Source organism: Cyprinus carpio, chromosome A13, assembly GCF_018340385.1.
Source record: "Cyprinus carpio isolate SPL01 chromosome A13, ASM1834038v1, whole genome shotgun sequence".
In the NCBI taxonomy this organism is placed as follows: domain Eukaryota; kingdom Metazoa; phylum Chordata; class Actinopteri; order Cypriniformes; family Cyprinidae; genus Cyprinus; species Cyprinus carpio.
This window is the reverse complement of record NC_056584.1, coordinates 23,528,103-23,547,385: the sequence shown is the minus strand read 5'-3', so window position 1 is coordinate 23,547,385 and position 19,283 is coordinate 23,528,103. Positions and strand designations below refer to the sequence as shown.

Genomic DNA, 19,283 nt, shown 5'->3' with positions numbered 1-19,283 from the left:
AGAACATAAATTTGTATATTTTTGGCTACATGAAATGAAGACTACACGTCCCAGAGTGCATCTGTGCTCTCGCGAGAGTCAAGTTAACGCTCGCACAAGTGCGTTGTTGCGTCCGCTCGCGCTTTCTCACGCGCAGTCAATGGAGTCGCTGCGTGTTTATGGAATTACTGACATTTATGAAAACTCATTAATAGATCGGTTTGTGATAATCAATCTCGATGGTTTATAATCGGATTCCAGCGGTAGTTTAATGACAGTAAGACGCTCATAGGCGTGTTTAACACGGCGTTAAGATTCACTGCGGCCTGACGATTACATCTCCATTATTAAAATATTAAAACATTGTCATACTTTAGTTTTCAGTCATAAATTAAGTGCGTGGACTCATGTAAATATGGCACAAGAGGGAGCGGTTGCGATGCAGCAGATTGTGGACAGGTGAGTGAAAGAAATAGAATGTAAACAAACGGCTAATGTCAGCTACATACATCAACCTGTCAGTAAAGATACATTTATGGACTTTTAGAAATATGCTTAAACACATAAATATTCGTACCTAAAAATAAGAGTAGCCGACGAGTGATAGTTTGCAGGTTTACAGCGTTTCTGCTCTTACATAGAGATGCTACGAGTGTTACTTACATAATGTGACGTCTTTGAAGGGGGCGTGACCTTCATATGGCCTTTTAATTGTATTTTGATTCAGTTTTGCTCCTTTGATTATATACTTTTTAGATCTTTAATCTCATTTATGTTTAACAGCTCCTGTTCTATTTTTTGTTAACGTCTAATAACGTGCTGAGAACATACTGCTGCGCAGAACTGATTTTTATTTTCTTTCTGATTTTTGACACAATATTAGTAAATAACCATTAGACTTCAACAACAGAATATGCAATATTGATATTATTAATAGGCATCACTATTATTAATATTGGTTTTATTATTATTATTATTATTAATTATGTTTTGTTGTTGACAATACTAATAATAACTTTTATTATTAATGTAGTTATGGACTGTGTCTAAATATGATGGGTTTCTCTTAATTTATGCAAACAGTACATTAAATAAGTTTCTTTGACTGTGAAATGCTGTTGTATTCTGCTTAATGTGGCATTTATCGTGTAATAACTGTGAAGCCTGTAAAGTGTTTATATTAATTCCTACATATAGAAATGTTGATTATTTGAGCTGTTAAGTTTACTAAATTGTCTTCTGGTGATGTTTAATAGATATAATTCCTGATTCCTGAGCATTTTCTGTTATCTTAGCATGTGACTGAATATGTTACTGGGTTACCAGTTTACATGGTCAGTACAGGAGTTAAAAACCAGTCAGTTTTATGGCCTAATAATGTTCATCATGTTACCATTTTTGTTTGTTTTACGAACTGTGTAACGCGTTGAAATGATTTCCTGTGTTAATCAACACTATGACAGCTTAACTTGTATTGACACCTGCTCAGATCAAAGGATGATTTCGGAAAGGTTCATGGTGTAAAAAAAAAAAAACACCTCTCTTTGCCACATGACTCACGTGATGTTGGTCTTATGAGCTTTTACTTTAAATGAACCCAGCGAAAAGGACAGTGTGTCCTAGAGAATTTATAATGACTGTTGTTGTGGTCAGTTTTTGAAGAATGACCCTCAGGGGTCATAAATAGACAGCACTATCAAATATATTACATGTAATTGCAGATTTTCTATATATAGGAAATATTTATTTGGTAAATGACATGGACAGGTTCTCATTTCAGTAATTATTCATTGGGTCACTGCGTAGTCGAGCTGTTCGGTGTCCTGACCTTGTCCATGTTTTCCACGCAGACTGTCCTGTTTGCCAGAGGGCCAGCGCTTGCAAAATAAACTAGACAGCACTGGCCTGCTGACGGGACACAACTGAGCGGATCTGAACTTCCAAGCAAAAATAAGATTGCTATTAACTTTCATTATTATAGCTTTCCTATGTTAGTATTATTTGGGTCGGGGTGAAGAAATTCTTTTATTCAAAAAGAAGAAAAAATACTTTCATTCAACAAGGAAGCATTAAATGAATCCAGAATGACAGTAAAAATATTTATAATGTTACAAGATTTCTATTTCAAATAAATGCTGTTCTTTTAAAATTTCTATTTATTAAAGAATCCTAAAAATGTTTATTTTGTTATAAAAATATATATATATATTTTTTTACATTTTATTTAATCACAGTTCTATAACTGTTTTTAACATGCAAAATATTGCATAAATATTATAAATATATAATATTATAAATATAATATACAGTACTGTTTTTTTAAGAAATTAATATTTTTATTTAGCAGCAATTTAGTACATTTAAGGGACAGTAAAGACATCAGTCATTTCTGTTTTAAATAAATGCTGTCCTTTTAATCAATCAGAGAATCTTTAATAGAAATGTATTACGGTTTCCACTAAAAATATGAAACAGCACAGCTGTTTTCAACATTTATAATAATAAAAAATGTTTCTTGAGCAGCAAATCAGCATATTAGAATGATTTCTGAAGGATCATGTGACACTGGAGACTGGAGTAATGATGCTGGAAATTCAGCTTTGCTTTGCATTTTGCTTTCAAATATATTAAAATACAAAACAGTTATTTGTAACTGCAATAATATTTCACAGTATTGCTGTTCTTACTGTATTTTTGAGCTAATGAATGCAGCCGTGCAAAGAGACTCGCTGACCCCAATCTTTAGAACGGTAGTCATTTTTAACCTCATACTTCTGTTTACATCAGAGGAAATAGGTATTGAGAGGAAAGTACTGGACGAACTGGTGTTAGTAATGTGGTTTATTGGCACATTAGTCTGTTTGTAGACATATCTGTCAGTTGTCATGGTGAAAGCTCTCATCTCTCTCAAATGGATCCTGCATCCTTCACTAATGTCCGTCACTGAGGCAACAGCCTTCACAGGTCTGTGTGTGTGGAGGCAGATAGCTGTACGCCAGACTCTCAACACCCGCAGCTGCTCTCTCTGCAATGCAGCTCTTCATCACTTGAAAAGACGGGGTCATGCTTAAATCCTGTCTGACCTTTCTGTGGCAGACACTCTTTCACCCTCTTTTGTTCTCGTCAGTATTTAGAAAGCCAGCTCCATTTATTTTGGCTGTTTTTAAACCTTTTTGTTTTTCCCAGCACAGCTTTGATATGTTTCCACATCATCAGCGGTAAAGCAGAGTCGGGTTTGAAAGTGTCATGAAATAATCCACCATCATTTGGACCTTTTTTGTTGTTATGTTCTGGTTGAAAATCAATGAAATGCGGTTTTGCATGGAGCCTATGCTAATTGCTAATATGGAAGCCCATTTCCACCATTGAAAAAAAAAAAAGAAAGAAGGTAATTGTGACTTTTTATCTCACAATACAGACTTTGTTTCTCACAATTCTGTGAAAAAAGTCAGAACTGCGAGATATAAACACAAATTTGACAATTCTGAGTTTATATCTCGCAATGTTGACTTGTCTCGGAATTTTCAATTTCTCGCAATTCTGTTTTTTTTTTTTTCCTTAAAAAATAAAAGTAGTTGTGACTTTTTTTTTTATTCCGCTATTAAGTCAGAATTGTGAGATATAAACTCAAAATTGGAAGAAAATATGGCTTCCATAAATTGTTAGATTTGAATGTTTTCTGAATAAAATTTGTGTGCAAACTGACGCCGATGCTAGGTGAATTCTACAGTGATTGTTCACATTTTCTAACAGGAAATGGCTGTCAGGATTTCAAATATAAATGTAGTTATAAGCAGCTATAGCTGTACAGTCAAAATGTGGCTTTCTGTTGCACTGAAACAGATAGATAATTCTACATGGTGTATGAATTTGTGTTCCTCCTGGCTTTATACATTTGCTGGTGAAACGTGATCTTGTGGATAGGTCTTGTGACTCTGAGCACAGGGGAGAGAGTGAGTGAGTGAGTGAGTGAGTGAGTGTGTGTGTGTTTATGGATCAGCAGTAGGCCACATCTGACCCCTCCTCCAGAACAAATATAGACCACGAGTTCAAGGTGTTACAGGAAAACAGTGACTGAAGTTACACAATGTAGCTGGTGCTTGACTGGTGCACCAACTGTGAATTAGTCTCAGTCTATCACATAATATTTCTAATAGTCTAAAGTTGCTGGCCTTACGGCAATGATGTTGGTACAGAGGGCTATTTATATGCTGCTTTATTTCCAGACAAAACCGTGGCAACCCTATCTGTATCATTATAGTAGAAACGTCTGGGATCTCAGCAGTTCCTCTGATGCTCAGCTACTTTCTCTAGCTGACTGTTTTGGCTGAAAGATCGTTCAGGTTCCCACAGTCACATGACCTGGCCAAATGAATAAACGCATTGTGCCAAGGTTTTAATTCCTCTTTAAATGCAGTCTGACCAATGAGCAATGAGAACATGCTGGAGAGTTTGTCTTAGGAACACTTTGTGAATCGCACACTTCTTTTCAGTACTTCAATAATATTATTGCTCATACTTAGTCTGAGGTGTGTTGAAGAGTTTTGCTCAGTGTTTAACAGTTGACATTTAATGCTTCCACGTTATCTGACCAAGAGGAAGCTTCTAAACTTTCACAGACTTATTCCTGTTTTTAAAGCAACGTCAGTCAACACTAGCAAAATTAACCACTTTATTCATGAAAACTCATGCTTTGTGAAATGTGACCCTGGAGCACAAAACCAGTCTTAAAGGGATAGTTCACCCAAAAATGAAAATGTGATGTTTATCTGCTTACCCCCAGGGCATCCAAGATGTAGGTGACTTTGTTTCTTCAGTAGAACACAAATTAAGATTTTTAACACAAACCGTTGCAGTCTGTCAGTCTTATAATTGAAGTGGATGGGAATCACGGCTAAAACATACAAAAAAAAAAAAAAACACAAACAAAATGTGATGATACATTGACTTATAAATGCATTACCACCACCTATCTCTCAAGTGGACCATTGACACACTATCTACAATTTCAATTAGGAGTGTCAGTGGTCCACTTGAGAGATAGGTGGCGGTAATGCACTTATAAGTCTGCGTCCCCCATAAAGCAAGAAGAAGAAGACGCCTCAGTCGCCTGCTGCTGAGAACGTGCTCAGGAGAGTTCTAACAGTTCAGACACTGCGTGAATCAGAGGTAAAAAAAAAAAAAAAAAAACTATATACATACTGTTCAGTTTCTTGCACAGACAGATCGTCTGGGTTTAATTTGGTTTTGTTTGTGTATGTTTTTTTTTGTTTTATTGCATGTTTTAGCCGTGATTCCCATCCACTTCCATTATAAGACTGACAGACTGCAACAGTTTGAGCTAAAAATATTGGTTTGTGTTCTACTCAAGTAACAAAGTCACCTACATCTCGAAAGCCCTGGGGGTAAGCAGATAAACATCAAATCTTCATTTTTTTGGTAAACTATCCCTTTAAGTTGCTAGGGTATATTTTTAGCAATAGCCAAAAATACATTGTATGGGTCAAAATTATAGATTTTTCTTTTATGCCAAAAATCATTGATTTTTAAGTAAAGATCATGTTCCATGAAGATATTTTGTAAATTTCATACCGTAAATATATAAAAACTTAATTTTTGATTAGTAATATGCATTACTAAGACCTTTATTTGGATAACTTTAAAGGCGATTTTCTCAGTATTTTGATGTTTTTGCACCCTCAGATTCCAGATTTCCAAATAGTTGTATCTCACCCAAATATTGTCCTATCCTAACAAACAATACATCAGCGGAAAGCTTATTTATTCATCTTTCAGACGATGATGATATCTCAATTTTGGAAAAAAAAACACTTAAGACTTAAAAAGGTTTTGTGGTCCAGGGTCACAAATAGTTGCCATTATTGTTAGGGCTCTAGAGTTCAGGATATAAGGTTATCAGTTCCAGTTGTTGTATAGATTGTCTTTCTGTGTCATGTAACCAGCTCTTAATGTAAAGAAAGGTGAGCGGTATCGACTTTCTATCCTCCTGATGGTATCTCGTAGACATTAGAGCAATATTCTGCAAGAACTCATGTAGTAATGTAAATCTAGAAGTCAAGAAGCCTGTTTTCTGGGCAACTAAGAGGGGTTTTGCAGCATTTTTTCCTGGAATATTTACATGATTTAATGGGAAATGGTCTGGTATATTGGAGATATGTTATTGTTGCTGAAGAGTAATTCTGTCATGTGTCTTCACTTACAGCAGTTGACAGAATGTGATCACATTGTTCAGCTGCATTGGCAAAGTCAACATTTTATTAGCCTTATTATTCACAAGCTGTTGGTTTGCATGTGTGGAGATAAGGTGCTGTAATAAGTGTATGTTTATTTTATCATTGCAAAAATGAACAGAAGCCAGCAAGAACAAGGTTTATGCTCTAGTTTGCATGGCCACAAAATATTATGGCTGGGTGTTTTTAAACACCTCCTCACAATTTTATTCTGTATAATTTGATTTCGAGTCAGAGAATCATGAATTTACAAATAAGAAAAGAAAAATAAGCATAACCGGCCTGCATTATAAGGGGAAATGGTCCACTCCTCTAAAGATGAATGGGAAAATTTTCTAATAATTTCATTAGTAGTTTGTTATTCATGCAGTATATCTAAAGGCTAAAATATTATTAGTATTTATTTAATTTAATTTTAATTAATTTATTTGTGGTTTATGAAAGAATTGGGAATATCTTATTATCAAACCTTCCATTATAAGGGGAGATGGTCCATTCTTATAAAAATGAATGGGAAAATAATAAATTAATAACATTTCTAATAATTTATTATTGATCTTAATGTCAATAACAACAGTAGTTTATGTATTTCTGTAGCTTAATTTAATGTTTAGTAGTATATTAGTAGTTTTTATTAATTTGTTTAGTTTATTTAAAATATATATAAAAAAGTTATTAGCATATATTTATTTTATTTATTTATTTGTGGTTTAAAGCATAATTGTTGTGATATATCTGTGAATCATTTATCTCCCACAAAACAGTCAAATCTCATCATCCTATAATATGTCATATCTTGTTTGTATTTTACTGTGGATAATATAGCCTGTAGTTTGAAACTTTACCCCCGCAAACAAGCCGAAATCAGATTGTGTTTCACAACACAATTTGATGTAGCTTGTTTATTGGCTGATAATCGGGTTGCCTGACCTTTCACAGTGCACTCTTAGTGTGTAAATCCATGTTACGTGAGTGTGTTTGAGTGAGGGGCGACGGCGAGATGGCTTGGGTTTCATGGGGGTGATTGTGTTTCTGATGGTTATCATGATGGAGGCAGGGTTACAGGAAAAGGAGATGCGGGTTCTTGAGGAACATGGACAACCGTCTTTGTCTGTAGCTCTGATCATTTCGTCACTCGTTATATTGCTTCTGGTCTTTTGTTTCTCATCTATGATAGTCACTTTCAAGAGAGAATCATACATTCAGATGCTATCTAAAAGAGTTTTCCGCTTCTGTAATTTGTCATTGCCAAAAATTGTACACATCTTCCTTATTTATTTTTAATTTTTTTGTTCTTTTAACTAAAAGCTTTTGTGTTTTCATAGGAATTAACAATTAAAAATTAGCTGAAAATTTACTGCCCTCAGGGTCATCCAAGATGTAGATGAGTTGGGAACAGCTTTATAGAAATATAGCATTCCATCACTTGCTCACCAATGGATCCTCTGCAGTGAATGGGTGCCGTCAGAATGAGTGTCCAAACAGCTGATTAAAACATTATAATAATCCACAAGTAATACACACCACTCCAGTCCAACAATTAAGATCAATTCATCATTAATTATCAAATTATTCAAAATTAATCATTCAAACTCTACATCTTGGATGGCCTGAGGGTGAGTAGAGCAATTTTTAATTTGTTGAACTATTGTCTTAAAGGGTTAGTTCACCCAAAAATTAAAATGATGTCATTAATGACTCACCCTCATGTTGTTCCAAACCCGTGAGACCTCCGTTCAGGTAATAAAAACATCATCAAAGTAGTCCATGTGACATCAGAGGGTCAGTTAGCATTTATTGAAGCATCGAAAATACATTTTGGTCCAAAAATAACAAAAATTACGACTTTAGTCAGCATTGTCTTCTCTTCCGGGTCTGTTGTGAGTGCGTTCACAACACTGCTACTGGACTACTTTGATGATGTTTTTATTACCTTTCTGGACGTGGACAGTATACCGTACATACATTCTCAATGGAGGATCAGAAAGCTCTCGGACTAAATCTATAATATCTTAAACTGTGTTCCGAAGATGAACGGAGGTCTCACGGGTTTGGAACGACATGAGGGTGAGTCATTAATGACATAATTTTCATTTTTGGGTGAACTTACCCTTTAATGCGCTTATGCTTTCAGCTACCAATATGCTTCATTTAACACATTTTACAGCATTTAAAACTCGGTTTTATTTTTGAGACTGAGATCAGGGCATGTTTTAAAGAAGCTGAAGTGTTGTTGTTTCTTGTTTGGGTCTGTGACTGTCATCTGATAGTCCTGAGATGATTACAGGAGGTTCATGATTAGGAGCACACGACTGATCGCGGTCACCTGAGCGCCTCTTCATCCCTCATGTTTTATTCAAAAACAGCCAGAATGGAAAATCTCGCACAGGAACCTGAGAGAACGGCGAGTCTCTATCCCTCATCCAGCAGCGCAGAAACACCGAGAGCTTTGACATGGAGAAGAATCATCATTAGACATTGTCATTGTGATGCTGGACAACAAAATAAACAGTGTAATCAGAGGAATTCATTGGCGTATTATCTAATTAATTCACAAAAAAACCATTAAATAAAACTATTTAACTTTGTCTGTAAATGATCTTAATTTGTGGGCTTTTCTCAGCAAAAATGCTGATATGTGAATGAGCGTGCAATTGTGATAATTTGAGTAACTGACATATTATGTAAGACCTTAGTATATAAAACAAGTTTTATCTTGAGCATGATGGTTTGGACAGTTGGGTTGTTGAAAAAAATGATTACATGTTTTTTTCGTCGTTTGAGGTGGAGTTGATCATCTTGTTTCATTTGTGCTGAGTCACTGACCCATATTACTCTGCTGTTGCCTCTCTTTCTTTCCTTTTTTTTTTTTTTTTTTGCAGACTGTCTCTTGATACATTTAAGAGATGAACTATAAAAATAACTCCTGGAGCCTTGAACTTTACACAGTTACACGACAAAGTTCCTCTTCACCTTTAATGTTATACTGTGGCCTGAATGAAACCCTGAATGCTGATGTGTTTCTGTCTCTCTGTGTGTTTTTCAGGAGTTGTTGGGTGTGTTTTGCCACAGATGAGGATGACCGTACGGCGGAGTGGGTGCGTCCGTGCCGCTGCCGTGGTTCGACTAAATGGGTTCATCAGTCTTGTCTTCAGCGCTGGGTTGATGAGAAACAGAGGGGCAACAGCACCGCACGCGTTGCCTGCCCACAATGCAATGCTGAATACCTCATCGTGTTCCCTAAGCTTGGTATGACAACTCTTCAATGCTGAGCGTCAGTTTATGTTCTCAAAAATTTGTCTTGTATCCTTGTTTAATATACAGAGTCAATTATATGCCATTTATTTGGTTGATTTTCCCAAAATAAATATATGTTTTTCTTCTTTTGTTCACCAACACTGCCTTTATATGATCAGAATATGGTAAAAACAGTTGATATTGTAAAATATTGTTACAATTTTACATTTCCTGTGTGAATCTGTTTAAAAATGTAATTTATTCCTGTGATCAAAGCTGAATTTTCAGCATCATTCCTCCAGACTTCAGTGTCACACGATCCTTCAGAAATCATTCTCACATTTCTTAATTTGAAAAGAGTTGTGCTGTTTTATGTGCTTAATATTTTTGTGGAAACCATAATTCAGGATTCTTCGATTAATAGAAAATTCAAAAAATTATTTATTTCTTAAAGTTATGTCTTTACTGTCAACTTTCGATCAAATCAATGCACTCTTTCTCAAAAATAGTATTAACTTTTATAAAAAAAAAAGTAAAAAAAAAAGATTAGTTTAATGACTAATTAATGGCTAAATTGAAAGTGAAAATATTCAATACATCGCCCTGCTTTTGCTGGGAATATAAGCAGTTCACTTTCACATACCACACATGACTAGCAAAATACTTTCAGACTTTATCAACCTTCATCAAATGCCACTGCAGTAGTTATGAATAGTTGCGCTTGTTTATTTAGTTTTTTTTTGTTGTTCTTAGTAGGTCAATCCTGATTCCAGAGAAATCCCTCTTTTGATATTGGTGATGAGGATTTGCTTGTGTTTCCCGTAATCCGCTGCTCATGAAGCGAAATGTCATTTTTCATCCTCTTGTGTTTCATCTCTTATGTAAATTGGTCAGGTTGGAGAGTATAACAACATTAGTTTCTCTTCACGCTGTGCTAATAATCTTCCTCCGAGTGCATCTCCTGAGGGCCAGTCTGTCGTCCTCTCTCACTCTCTGTCTCTTTCCACAGCGATGGGTTTATTCTGGGATATGGTTGTCAGGGTGACCGTGGCCAGCTGTGAAATTACACCAATCATGCTCCCCGTCTAACTTTCAAACTGTAGGAACGAGAGCGAGGCAGCTTAATCCCCTGCAAACCGTTTCATGTTTAAACTGCATTGTGAGCTTGTCTTCTGAATTGAATGTGACGACCGAGAAAGATTGGGAAACAAAATATGTGTGAATGAATAGTGAGTTTCATATTGCTATTTGAACTTTGAACTGAATTCAGCTTTGATCACAGGAATAAATGACATTTTCAGATGTCATAGAACCTGCAGAAATCCTGAAGATACTTTCAGCAGATAGAAATGTGCAAAACTAGGTTGAAGTTCATGCAGAGATCTTTGACTAGAGATTTGAAACGAGATTGTGCTGATTTGACTGAAGGAAGAGGAAGATATTTCTGTTCTTCGTAAAGTAACAAAGATGAAAATCCTGATGGGTCACATTCAGTTGTTTGATTTCAGTAGCGTTCTTTTACATCAGACAGACGGGACACGCTTTCCACATCTTGCCATATAATATGCAGTGCTGTGCTTCACAAACACTCTCTCATTTCTTCCACAGGACACACTGTGTTCCATTTTATGTATGATGGCTTAAAATGCTGACTATGGTTTGGAAGTTGAGTCGGTCTTTTAGATATAGGCATGTTAAATGCTACACAGATCTGCCACTTTGCTCGGAAAAAGCCATTACATAACTATGAAGGTGAAAGACCATCTGTCCTTTTCACATATACTACTCCTGATTAACTTTCAAGATGTTTTTCAGAGCAGTGCAGCTTGAGGAGATGACTTCACACTGAAGTTGTTTTACGCAGCCTGGCATTGGAGAGGGGTTGTAGGGAACAGAAAGTCCTTGTTCCACTGCAGATCCTTGGCAGAGCAGTGAAGCTGGTGTAAAACGAGGAAGAATAGACTGCAGATGTATTTCTGCTAAGTGGAGTTGATTTTGAGTGATTTTAATAATGGAATCTGTGCCCGAGCGATTCCTGTTGCCATGCAGTAGCCATTAGGCTGATGTTGCAGTGCTAGAGAAAACGTGAACCAGATTCCGGCACTGTCATCAGAATATTCCATATTAATATTCTGGAGAGGGGTCAGTGATCCCGGCACACACACACTCCTGAAGAGTGTCTGCTCTGCATTTGAGCGCTGAATTAATGTGTGTGAAGGTTCATTTACACAGAGACTTTTCACTGTGGTTCCATGTACAGTAATGGAGTAAAATGCATGTTTGATGTATCTGGAAACTGTAAGTCCTGATTCACCAGAGAATGAATGTGAAAATAACCTCTCAAGTCTCCAGAGAGTCATCCTACAGATCTCCTGCAGTTTATAGGTTGAGAGGAAAGCTGTAAATATTGCATGATGTCCTCTTGATTTCCACCTTGAGTGTTTCCTCATTCCTTTTTGGGAGTGTTTCACTGTGCTTTGCAGTGACCAAAAACTATATTCCGGAGTCATCATTGATCACACATGGGACAATAAAGTGCTTTTCATTCCCATCAACTTTGCAGCGTGTCACGATGCACACATAGTGAGATAAACTGGATGATCTGTGGTAGCTGGTGTGCTCGCAGTGCTGTGATGTCTCAAATTTGGATAAATAATATCATATATAGTGAGAAGAGCATTTGAAGGCCTGTTGATTCCCAACACAATGTATCCTAATATCATCTTCTGCCCCCTGCTGGAAACCAGGCACACTTCTCCCTCTTGTTTTGTGATACTGTTTCTTAAATATAGCTTAATGTCTGCATGATGATATACATGGCAATGTAGAGCCTTTACAGATTCCTGTAAAGATGCACAACATTTCAAAAGTAAGATTTAAAAAATGTTTTTCAAAGAAGTTTCTTGCTCAGCGAGGCTACATTTATTTGATCAGAAAAACAGTAATTATTGTGAAATATTATTACAATTTAAAATAACTGTTTTCTATTTGGTTATATTTTAAAATTTAATTTATTCCTGTGATGCAAAGCTGAATTTTTTTTAGCATCAGTACTGATCACATGATCCTTCAGAAATCAATTTAATATGATGATTTGCTGCTCAAGAAACATTTCTTAGTATCAATGTTGAAATTATTTGTGCGGCTTAATATTTTTGAGGAAACATGGTAAAAAATGTTTTCAGGATTTTTTCTTTAATAGAAAGTAAATATGATTTTGTATCATCATAAATGTAGTTTTTGTCCCTTTTCCATCATTTTAATATATCCTTAGTTGCTAGTGTTTTCATAGTTATTTTGAGTTTATTTGCATTATGCTATAATTGTTTGGTATGTAACATAATTTTTAGTTACTTAATTCTGTGAAAATACTGTTTGAAGAAAGTGTTCCTTTTGTGTACATCCTGATATCAGTACACCGTATGTCTCAGCATTTTATAGGCCATGACTTTCAGATATTGTCATCTGCAATTAAAAACCCATCTTAGGCTGGAACTGCATGTTAACGTCGGTGTGTTTTGTGTGCAGGGCCGGTGGTGTATGTGCTGGATCTGGCAGACAGGTTGATCTCGAAGGCCTGTCCGTTTGCTGCTGCTGGTATCATGGTGGGATCCATTTACTGGACGGCTGTCACATACGGCGCCGTCACAGTCATGCAGGTGAGACGTCTCTCACAGCTGAAATGATTTCACAGGCTTTATTTGATTCTTACCAGTCTGTCTATCTCTGTCTCTTTTAGGTTGTGGGTCACAAGGAAGGTCTGGATGTGATGGAACGGGCCGATCCTCTCTTCTTGTTGATTGGCCTGCCCACCATCCCAGTTATGCTAATTCTAGGGAAGATGATTCGCTGGGAGGATTATGTGCTCCGCCTCTGGAGGAAATACTCCAATAAGCTTCAGATCCTTAACAGCATCTTTCCAGGTCAGTGGTGACGGAACAGACAGTGATAGGTCTGTGGTCTCAATGCTTATATCTAGAGAGCGGAGTGCCCGATGGCACATATATATATATGTGTGTGTGTGTGTGTTTGGAATAATTATGATTTGATCAAAAATACATTATTGCAATTTAATATAATTGCTTTCTATTTTAACGGATTTTAAAATGTAATTTATTTCTGTGATGCAAAGCTGAATTTTCAGCATTATTACTCCAGTCTTCAGTGTCACATGATCCTTCAGAAATCATTCTGATATACTGATTTGTTATTATTATTAAGTTGAAAATAAATTGGGCAAAAAGCCTCTAAAATAAGTTTATTTGTAATATCCAATATAGTTCTTAATATACTTATCCTAGTTTTACATGTCACGAAATTTGTGTTTAATTTATGGGTAATAGCTTATCTAAGGTTGATGATTCTACTTTTTAAATTAAAATCAAATGAAAACAAACTAAAAATAAGATCCAAACGAGACAAGCAAGTAGAAGAAATAAATATTAAACTAAATTAAAAATAATAATAATAAAAATATATATACATTAGTTACATAAATACTCGTTCACTGCATTCACAAATTCCATCTTTATTTATATTATGTAATTCTGGACTTTTTTTTTAATGTATACATATCCACTATAAAATCATGTTTTATACATTTTTTTATGTGTTAGATTAATTATTATAATTATGGTGTTTATTATTTAATAATTATATGTATTATTTAATTGAAATAAATATGGTCTAATATTTTAAATATTGTAGTTATAGATGTTATTGACATTTCCTAATATATCTATTCTTAATTGCAAATTTAACTTAAATGAAACTTAAATTATTAGTGTTAAATTAACACATTTAACACTAATATAAAATGTATTTATTGCAAATAAAATGTAAATTAATTTAAGACCTATTTTACATAATATTTACTCAAAATTCAGTATTTGAAACCAGTCTTTTATCCTTTGACAAAGCTATCAGTCTAATTTGAAAGGAACACAGTGCCTCATATTTCTGTTCATCACTACTTATAATGTTTACGACAAGCTTTGTGAAATTGTCACCAAGAACGCTCATAAATCCCGTGTCTCATTCTGTCATGCGCAGGTATTGGCTGCCCAGTGCCGAGGATCCCGGCGGAGGCCAGTCCGCTGGCCGATCACGTGTCAGCCACACGCATTCTGTGCGGCGCCCTCGTGTTCCCCACCATCGCCACCATCGTGGGTAAACTGATGTTCAGCAGCGTCAACTCAAACCTTCAGAGGACCATTCTGGTACAAGAACATCACGGAAAGTGATTTCAGTGATTTGTACACCCATATCCTCACCCTGATGAGCTGTACCTCTCTCTGTTTCAGGGTGGCATAGCGTTTGTGGCTATTAAAGGGGCGTTCAAGGTTTATTTCAAGCAGCAGCAGTATCTCCGACAAGCTCATCGCAAGATCCTCAATTTCCCTGAGACGGAGGAGGCCTGAGCTCATCATCAAACCTCTGTTCGATTCCATCCACGACATTTTGATTTCACGCAGCTTTGAGGGACACTACAGGACATTGACGCTGGATTTGGTTTTCTGTTTTTTTGTGAATGCGACTATTACGTTTGGCATTTGAATAGTGACTCTTTAATCAGACCTGGGAGTGCGTTACTCATTTTATGGGATTTGACATTTTAAGAAAGAAATAAATATTGAAAGGTTTTATATTAATAAGTGGCTGTTTTACATTGAATTAGAAATGTTCAGGTGAATCACTATCTTTCAAATGAATCTTTAAAGCATGCAAAAGACGACGTGCCGTTTCACATGAAGCACTTTCTTCCTTCATTAACAATTCGACTAGTGAATGCAATATTCAGTTCTAAAGGCAAACTAATAATCTTCTAAAACAACTTTTTTTATGTGGTCTTCTCGGATGAATTTCCCCATTTCCTGTTATATTTCACGCCAAAATCGAAAGAAATAAGTTGCTTTGCAAGAAAAAAGCAAGCAAGTCTGGACACAGTGATTTTTGTTTCAATTTTAAATCAATTTAGTACGTATATACTGTTAAAATTATACAAATTGAAAATTTATTTTGTATGAAATTAAGTTTTTCTTTTTTCAAATTATGTAAAAAATTTCACAAATCAAAAAATCTTTTTTTAAAAATGCAAAATCAATATTTAATGGGGTGAAACATGACAGCATTTGTGAAATTCACCGTCTTGCCTGCCTTCACATAGTTTAAGCGATCATGTTTCATTTCTATCTTTGTGATGTTGATGTCTGAGTTTCAGGGAGTCAGTCTGTTAAGGGCCCTGTAGAATCCAGTGTTTGCTCCTTAATTGATCACTCTATTAATACATTATGGTTCCTGATGCCTCATAACTGCTGTTAATAAACCTGTTTCATAATATATTCCCAGAAATAAATAGTCATGTAGAACAGTGAACTTTAAGAGTATTAGTGGCCTTTTTATTACACCAAGACAAAATATATCTCTTAAAGGTTACATGGTTCAAATAGACAGGTTTATTTGGTGAACATGCCATTTTTTTCTGAATCGTTGTTTTATGACTTGTAATTCACGTAGCGCATCTGTTTTATCTCCAGCGATCAGCTATTATAATATGGATGAAATTGGGAGAAAACAGTATATAATGACAGTGGCAGTGCATACTAGTATTGTTTTGTAATGCAGTATTACACTACAGTGGGAGTTTGTGATGAAACATCTTCCAGTGGGCAGTGAGAGACTTGTGTAAATAACTCGGCTTAACACCTAACTGTCAGAGTGCTATTAGAGTTCAAATACATCATTACAGCTTTTAATGATAGGCGTAACCCTGAAAGAACATGTTTAAGGGTGACGTAGTTGCTAAGAAATAGTGTTTAGCTACACCAACTGCAAGACTAACAGTAGCAGATGAGTTTTTCTGTTGGCTAAAATGATTTTAAATTCTCACTTCCTTTTCAGCATCTACTTGTGCTGTATAATATCAGTGGGGTATGTGTGATGTCTCCTGTTGTACAGATGAAGCACAATGCCAAATGCATTGCAAGATGCGTTGTACAGATGCAGCTTCTGAATTCATAGTTTCTTGGTTGAGTTATGTAAATAAATGTATTTTTCCAAAGCCTGACTGTGTGTTTTGGGCAGCTTGAGTTTTTAACCTGGACTAAAAATGATGAGGATTTCAAATACATGTCCTAATAAATCATGCGAGAGTCTATTCTTAAATCTGTAGCATATAAAATAATATTTTTGTGTCACTAACAGTACAAATGGATTGCAACTGTGTGTTGCTGCCATCGGCACAGAATTTACATTTACATGCTTTATATTTAAGGCCACAGTACTGAAACCATTTAGGATTCAAGGTATTTATGAGACTTTTTAAATATTAAACTATTTTTACTGGCTGTACATTGATTTTGCAAAGTATATAAACACACAATATGGCACTAAATGCATATTATAAGCCATACCTAAAATGCAACACATACCCCCGGTTTCACAGACTAGACTTAAGTGTAGACCCAGACTAAAATGCATGTCTATTCTAACTGTAAGAAACTTGCACAGACGTATCTTAAAATATGTAAGTACTATTGATTTGTCTCAAGATGCACACCAGTAATGTTTTTTTTAAGGCACGTTTATAAAAGATACTTGTCCTAATTGAACTAAGGCCTAATCCTGGCTTACCCTAAGCCCCGTCTGTGAAACCAGGCCTATGTTTTATACATTTTGTAACGCGTCTATTCACCATGGGGTCCTGAGAGCAAGTTCCCTAACTTTCTTAATATAAAAAAAATGGATAGACATCAATCACAAGATTGGATATAATCATTTAATAAATAAAACTCTTGAAAACATGTGAGTACTTGATACTTTGGAAACTCAGTTTTGAAAGCTGTACATTTTAAATCCATTGCTGTCCATTAATGAAGAAAATAATTTTCTATAGTAATCAATAGCATGACAGGTGAAGCTGAGCACAGAGTTCAAGCTGTATTTAAGGCAGAATATTCCTTTAAAAAAATCTCAATGTTTAACAGGCTTAAGAATCTCCAGAGAAACATCTTAAGTGCAGATCAAAAGGACAAAAACACAACGAATGAGTTCATACAATTTTTTAATTATCATAAAGCAGAAAACTCCTCCACAGATACACTTCAAAACTACCTAATACACGAGAGATTTCAAATGAACCATTTCCACCTCATGTCACATCATCTTAGACTCATTCATGCAGAGCAACTCATTAAATCCTGCTCTTCTAGATTTCTTTACTCTAATATGGTTCACCACAGTAAAACACACGTGACATCAGGTTACAGGAGACGGTGAGAACTACAAGCACCTGTTGCAGTCATTGACCTACAGAACTCTGAGCTGATTCTAGAACAGTTAAAGGGATTTTGGGGTGCAACAAATGCTCCGATTGCATGCAAAATGCATCTTTGGATTTTAAAGCAATCTATAAGTTCACCTCCCCACTCACAAAATTAAAATACTCAGCCTCAAGTCATTCCAAACCTGTATTTTCTTCATTTTATGGAACAAAAAGATGTTTAGCAAAATTTCCATGCTGCGGTTTTCCATTAAATAAAAACATTCAGTGACCAAGAACCAAATAAATGATAGTTAACACAAAAATAAAACACTTGCATCATTAACTCTCCTTCATTTCGTTCCAACTGTTTTTTGTCCACACATTAAAAGTCAGTTGGGTCTAATGCAGTTTGGACTCCAGCGTTCTTCGAAATCTTTTACAGGTCTGAAATCACATGAGGGTGAGTAAATGACAATTTTCATTTGGCGCTCAAATAATCCCTTTAAACTTCAAAAAGCACCAAAAAGTATTTTCCATGTGACTGGTTGCACAATCCAAATAATCTGAAGCCATTTGAAAGATGTGTAATGAACAGACATCATTCTTCATCTTTAGCTTTCAATGAAATCATGAAAAAAAATAAACATTTGAGAGCAGCTGAGATTTTGAACTGAACTTCCTCACAAAGCAGGAGTTCTTTGAGTATTATGTGCATACTATTATATAATATTTTGTTTTTATTTTCAGTTTTCATTTTAAATTTTACAATTTTTAAAAGAAATTTTGGTTTTGGTTTGCTTTTGCCATTTTTATTACAATATTTTCGATTTTGCTTTTTAACCAATTGTAGTGCAAACTCATATTTGACTTTTTTTCCAAAGTTTCCCCTATTTAATATTTATTTCAGCTTTATTTCAATAACAAACCCATTTTGAAGAGTTTATTAATGACGCTATCAAATGACTTCAAAAGATCTAAAATATAAGGCACAACTCATAAGAACTACTTTTATGGTTTTTTATGCCGTTTTTTTAAAGCTTGACAGTCACTTTAATTGCATGGAAAAGAACTCAAACCTCTTTTTCCATGAAAGAAAATATAATACAGGATTGAAACGCCATGAGAACCAATAAAATGACTACATTTAAATTTCTGGATGAACTATTCTTAACTAATCCTTTAAATTCAAAAATACAAATCAAAACCAATGCAGTGAGATGCCGGAGTATAGCCATCGTTTCGTGGTACAACCAAACTCATCTAAGAGGCTGATATCAGATTGTACACTTTGTTTTGCCGAGCATGAAGCAGTATTTGTATTTTGATGGAGGTGATAGGATGCTCGTAGAGTTTCTAAAAAATGCAGCATATGGTTGATTTGATACACCTGAGTAAGTCCAGAATAAATTTCAGCACTAGAAACACAAGTGATGGTGAAGACGTGGCTCGAGACAAGAGGAACACGCACCTGAGATGGATTACAGACCGACACGATGTTCCTGTGTCAGCGCAGGTCAATTACAGCCTTCAAACACGTCACAAGAGGGTTTTCT

General features: G+C 35.4%; 1 protein-coding gene across 1 annotated transcript; it reads left to right on the top strand.

Moving 5' to 3' along the window:
* Positions 1 to 81: 81 nt before the first annotated feature.
* Positions 82 to 16,533, top strand: LOC109067564 (E3 ubiquitin-protein ligase MARCHF5). The gene is made up of 6 exons (XM_042769396.1): positions 82 to 438; positions 9,277 to 9,479; positions 12,996 to 13,126; positions 13,207 to 13,390; positions 14,520 to 14,686; positions 14,771 to 16,533. Exons 1-6 carry the CDS (start codon positions 395 to 397, stop codon positions 14,885 to 14,887), a joined length of 846 nt encoding a protein of 281 aa, XP_042625330.1. The 5' UTR covers positions 82 to 394; the 3' UTR covers positions 14,888 to 16,533.
* The last annotated feature ends 2,750 nt before the right edge of the window (positions 16,534 to 19,283 follow it).

What these genes read in the sequence shown, in the direction of transcription:
- LOC109067564 (XM_042769396.1), top strand. Translation starts at nt 395, where the DNA reads ATGGCACAAGAGGGAGCGGTTGCGATGCAGCAGATTGTGGACAG. An exon ending in ATGCAGCAGATTGTGGACAG is followed by an intron (nt 439 to 9,276) that starts GTGAGTGAAAGA and finishes TGTGTTTTTCAG; the next exon opens with GAGTTGTTGGGTGTGTTTTG. An exon ending in CCTTAACAGCATCTTTCCAG is followed by an intron (nt 13,391 to 14,519) that starts GTCAGTGGTGAC and finishes TGTCATGCGCAG; the next exon opens with GTATTGGCTGCCCAGTGCCG.